Raw genomic sequence first — 5,955 nt, 5'->3', positions numbered from 1 at the left:
TAGTATATTTTACAAAACATAACACTAAAGTCATAAAACCTTTTTTGCTCTATTAAAATAACGTAATTTTATCCACTAGAATAATAACGTCATTACTAAGAGCTTATGAAAACAATAGGACTTTGTAAATAGGTTGAATTTGTATGATTGGTATATCGAGAGGTCGACGCACAATATAAGTTGAGGGGTCACCGACATCTAAAAATTTCGGCAAAAATTATACGTATACTTGCAAATGTCTTCAAGAAATCATAAGATATTATCATAATTCTCCGAACCAATCTTTATGAGCAATGATAAACCTATATTGAATGTCATATTGGCCTCGACTGCTGAATCGTGGGTCCGCTTCTGGTTAGTTGTACACTTAATTTAGTGCCCAAAGATAATACTTACGAGACTTTTGATCTTCATCTTTTTTATCTTATTATTGTTGTTATTTTTAGCCGTCAATCTAATAGTCGGTCAAATTGAAACAACCTAATCATATAGGAAAGTACTATGCATACCAACTGCCCAGTTGTAATGATTATGCCGTCAATAGATAGAACTAGCTAGGGTCTTGTTGCATGATCTTGGGGAAGATCTTGAATAAGGAAACATGAATTTCTTAGATAAGATTGCTAATTTAAGACAATTTCTTATTTATCTATATTGAGTTTTGCCACCCAAATCTTTGATTTAGAAAGTTCACTCACATGTATTACAGCTAATTAATAATGAGTTTATGTTTTGAGCATTAATAATATAAAATTTTATTATTACACCCATGTATTTTTGTATTTCGTCTTGATTGTATTCGTTGCACGAACGAATACAGTTAATATATATTATATTAGTTGTGTGAACAAATACAGTTGACACATAATATATTTGTTGCGCGAATACAGTGAATACAAACACTTGATAAGGAATGATTTGCCACGAATACTAAATATTAAAATAATAACTACGAATTGTAACTAGTTATGAAACTGTATTGCTTTATGAAATTTCCTCTAAATTAAAGTATTACTTCTAATAACTTTCGTTAGTGTAGGAGGGGGCATTTAGATGTTTTTTTTGTACTTTTTTGGTGGTTCAAATTTGATAAGTAATATAGATGCACCCTATGAGTTAGCCTATATATGGCTATGACCAATCATATTTAATTGCTGAATTGTATGCCATTACTTAGGCAGACTTTGGATTCTTTCACTGTAACAGAAAAAAAACAAGAAGTAACAAAAATGAAAGAAAGACCAAGTAAACCTTACAGAGCGATGGATATATATAAAATTTCCATTTCTGTTTCTGTTATATAGTAGTAAAATATTTTATGGTGGAAACTTCTGTCTTCTTAGTCTAATCACTCAACTAGTGTAGGACAACTGATAAAATTGAAATTTAAGGTGTGTTCTTTGACTTGTGTATCTCTCTTAATAAATATATATTGCTGTCCAATTTCAGTCCTCTAAACCACCCTTTAGACCATATTTCAAAACCTTGAGAGAGAAATAAAGAGAGAGAGAGAGAAAAAGGAAGAAATTAAAGTAAGATCAAGAATGGGAAGAGCTCCATGTTGTGACAAAGCAAATGTGAAGAAAGGGCCATGGTCACCTGAAGAAGATGCAAAATTAAAGGATTATATTGAAAAATCTGGCACTGGAGGCAATTGGATTGCTCTTCCACAAAAAGCTGGTACATATATTTTATTTAATTGCATTAATTTTTTCAGAAAACAAATATTAAAATCTTGATATGTTGGTCTTTTTCTTGATTTTGTTTCTTTTTTTGCTTTTCTTGTATACTTTTTTCAATTGTTGTATTATTGGTTGTGATTAGGGCTAAGAAGATGTGGAAAAAGCTGCAGATTAAGATGGCTAAACTATCTTAGACCAAACATTAAACATGGAGAATTCTCAGATGAAGAAGACAGAGTCATTTGTAGCCTTTATGCTAGCATCGGAAGCAGGTATATATATATACATGTTCTATCTTCTTCTCCTTTCTCTATTCACTTACTCAAAACCATCATACCCTTTGACCAATTGCTACTTTTGACCTTCAAATTTTTTTCCACCTAAACCAAGTAGCATTAGAGCCTATGTTGTGTTGATTCAACTGAGTTCACAGTTTTCAGCACGGAACATAAATATACACTGTTTTTTCACAATTACGAAATCTGAACACCGCGATACTAAGTTGGCTGGGACAGATGCGCAATTATTGTTACACATAATTCCAAAAGTTTATTATATGTATTAAGTATTAAGAACCTTAATTGTTGAATAAGTCAAGTTTATATCATGGATCTAGCCTCTCTCAACAACAACAACAACAATAACAACATACGCACTGAAATTCTGTAAGTGGGGTCTATGGAGGGTAGTGTGTACGCAAACCAAACCGTATCCCAACCTTTGTGAGGTAGAGAAGTTGTTTTTGATAGACTCTCGGCTCAAGAAAACAATAACCCCGCAAACATTAAAAGGAAAAATATGCTTATGGCCTTGCATGCATGAGTACTTTCAAGAATTGAAGTGTAGTTATAAGCTTTTTATGTATATGGTAATGGAAAATTAGCTACATCCCAAATTTAAAACAAGTGCAGGTGGTCAATAATAGCAGGCCAGTTACCAGGCAGGACAGACAATGATATCAAGAATTACTGGAACACAAAGCTCAAAAAGAAACTCATGGGATTTGCCTCTTCATCTCAGAAAATCAGGCCATTTCATCATCATCATCAGCACCAAATAACCACTGGTTATAGTAATTATTACCCACAAATTTTACCATATTCTTCTCCTTCAACAACATTAACAACAATAGCAGCTTATAAATATAGCAACAACACTTTTCCATGCTATGAAACTATTCCTACAATTCCATCAACTAGTTTCTTGAACACTGCTGCAGCTGCTAGTTGTACTTCAGGCATTACAGCTAGTACTTCCCCTCTACTCCAAATTCAAGAAAGTAATTATGTGGGTCCCACTACTACAACTTCTTCAGATGGGAGTGCAGAGTATGAAAATTTGGATTTTCATAGCTATATTTATAATGGGGTTATTGGTAATGAAGATCAGAGTAATTCCAAGTTCTTGATTGAAGGCGGAGGAAAGCCAATGAATGGAAATGGTTGTTATGTTGAACAACAAAATCCATTAGATTATAGTAGTTTGGAGGAGATTAAGCAGCTAATTAGCAGTAATAATAATGTTACATGTAATAGTAACTTGTTTATTGATGAAAACAAGATAGAAGAAAAAGTCATGATGTACTATTGATGATGATATTGAATATTGATGCTGACCTTTTTGAGTACAAATCAGAAGATTTTGCAGTTTGGGAAAGGTGTTTCTTTTTTTTGGAGGGTGAGGGAGGTGGGTGGGGTGTACTTGCAGATTTACAAGTGCGGACTTGGCTCTTGGGTATGAGACTTCCGACTTTGTGAAATTTGGTGAAATTTGACGAAATTTTCTTTCATGTAATTGAGTAGTTCTTTGTAACTATTCTGATTTTGCTGTGATTGATTGAACGTTTAACTTCTCTGCTTTTACAAGATAAGTATAAGATTGATGTATATATTATTCCTCCTAAACTTATTAATATATTTTTACGATTTTTTTGTGTATCCCTTTCTTCTTTGGACAATGATATATTCGAATTAAAAAGTTCGCATATCGAGTATCTCATTGGGTATATGTAAGATAAGAACCGAATAATTTCGAATATCAGGACTTAAAGATATAAAAAATTACCTAATATATTTTTTGTCTTTATTAAAATTTAAATCACATTTTTTTCGTGATTTTCACTCATTTTATATACCTGTCTGTGTGTTAATACTGCTGACTTAATTGCAACTATTCAAGTATAAGTGTCTTATTAGTCTCTTAGAAACTTGAGAAGCCGTCATATTTCAATTCAAACTTCAATACTGAAACATGCACAGTTTAGTTGATCTCATTTGCATATATAACTTGTTGAGTTGTCATGTTGTGTATACTCTCCTCTCCTTTCTCTTTTTTTAATAAAGAAAAATTATAACTGGTCAAGTATTTGACCTTAGATTTTTATGGCCTAAATATTTTTTTAATTGGCTTGATGTTAATCTTCATATTCTAGGTTTCTAACCATCGCTTCTTCAATGATTGAATGGCTCCTAAATTGAAAATAAAAATCTAAGCAATAAATGCAAATAATTTGTTTCTTTGCAGAGGATTTAACAAAAAATTAACAACAAAAGAAAAGGAGTGATTCACACCACGAGTTCTTGCTAGAAATTAAATTAGTTAGACACTACTGATTAAGACGTCTGATTAGAAAATAATCACAATTTTTTAACATCGATCATTTTAAAAAGGTAATTAAATAATTAATATCTCAAACAATTATATTATATGGTTAATAGGCTCAATTCTATAACCATGTTAGCCATGTTCCCATCACTGATAACCCTATGATTAGGACTAATTTAGGCTTGATTAATTAGTAAATGGTTAATAATTTATTTGTCATTAGAGAAATATGTCACTCGAGGATACAAAGGCCGAGCCAAAATTTAAAATTTATGAGTTCAGAATTTTTGTCTTGTTAAGTTATTAGGTTTCAAATTAATAATATTAAATAATTTTTTTTATGATTAAAACAAAATTACTGAATTATATTCGGCGGACCCTAGCTCCCCCGGGCTTGTGGGGAACAAAAGACATATTTATAAAAGGTGGGAAATCAAGTCTTTTTGCAGCAAAATGTAAAGAGAATCCTCATAGGGAAACAGTCCAAAAAAATCCAAAAATTTGTGATCTCAGTATTGTGATGCCTTTGCTGTAAAAGTTAGGACAAGTTGAATAATTTAGGGACTCCACAGGAGGGAAATTAATTAAATAAAATAAAACAGTAGGGAGATCTTGATTCTTGAAAGGTGAATGCATTGACTTCTTCACCCATTTTTGTTTTCTTGTGTACATTATAATTTAAAATGAGACTAATTTATTGGGATTTTGCCAGCTATGAGAAAAGTTAATTGTTACTTAATTAAAGAAAGATTGCCATAAATCTTATGGAAAATTGTTCTGTAGGAATGTCTTATACTCTTATTTAGTGGAGTTAAAAAATTTGTCGATTTAGTAGGAAGATTAACTTACTGTAAGGGGCAATGCTGTTCTATTATTATCAATTATAATCCACCAGCAAAGGTGGATTTACACTGTAATCTACGAGTTTAGGGTAATTCAGTTGTTTTTGTTCTCTCTCTCTCTCTCTCTCTCTCTCTCTCTCTCTCTCTCTCTCTCTCTCACACACACACACACATATAAGATTTATTAAATATCTATAAATATTTGACTATGCATCCATTTGTAATCATATATTAACTTGAGTTCACCGTAGAAAGTCATAAACTTCAAATCTTGGATCCACGGTCCACCTATGTCCACCCAAACATAATATAACGAACAAAACAAAAAGGCCACATGGTGAGTAATTTAGATGGTATTAAAATTTATTTTCCAATTAGAAATTGCAAGTAAAAGTTACTGTCATATGACCAGGATGTCATGAGTTCGAACCGTGAAAACAATCTCTTGCAGAAATGGAGGGTAAGGCTTTATGATAGACCCTTGTAGTTCAGCCCTTCCCGGAGTCCCAGACCTCACGCATAACGGGAGCTTAGTGCATTAGCCGGTCATTTTTTCCAATTAGAAATTGCAAGAAAGACAGGTCTTTTCTGTTGTTTTATTCTTTTCTACGAATCATCTGGTTTTGATAACTGTATAATCTGAAAACTAACATGTCTCATGTACTCTATTATGCTTATTATTAAACGAGTTCGAGTGTTAAGAAGTCGGAATGAGATTTTGGGAGTGAGCTCTGAGATCGGTACTAACGAACTTCGAGCTCGAAGGTCGCTCGAGGAGGCGGCTCGATAATCTTATCGAGCCCGTGACCGAATCGATCCGCAAGGCA

The 5,955-nt window shown here is 32.6% G+C and overlaps 1 protein-coding gene across 1 annotated transcript; it reads left to right on the top strand.

Annotated features, from left to right (window-relative positions):
• The first annotated feature begins 1,435 nt into the window (after positions 1–1,435).
• LOC104106194 (transcription factor RAX2) lies at positions 1,436–3,313 on the top strand. Its single transcript, XM_009614686.4, has 3 exons — positions 1,436–1,680; positions 1,825–1,954; positions 2,594–3,313. Exons 1-3 carry the CDS (start codon positions 1,545–1,547, stop codon positions 3,270–3,272), a joined length of 945 nt encoding a protein of 314 aa, XP_009612981.1. The 5' UTR covers positions 1,436–1,544; the 3' UTR covers positions 3,273–3,313.
• The last annotated feature ends 2,642 nt before the right edge of the window (positions 3,314–5,955 follow it).

Source organism: Nicotiana tomentosiformis, chromosome 7, assembly GCF_000390325.3.
Source record: "Nicotiana tomentosiformis chromosome 7, ASM39032v3, whole genome shotgun sequence".
In the NCBI taxonomy this organism is placed as follows: Eukaryota; Viridiplantae; Streptophyta; class Magnoliopsida; order Solanales; family Solanaceae; genus Nicotiana; species Nicotiana tomentosiformis.
This window is presented reverse-complemented; position numbering and strand designations above follow the sequence as displayed.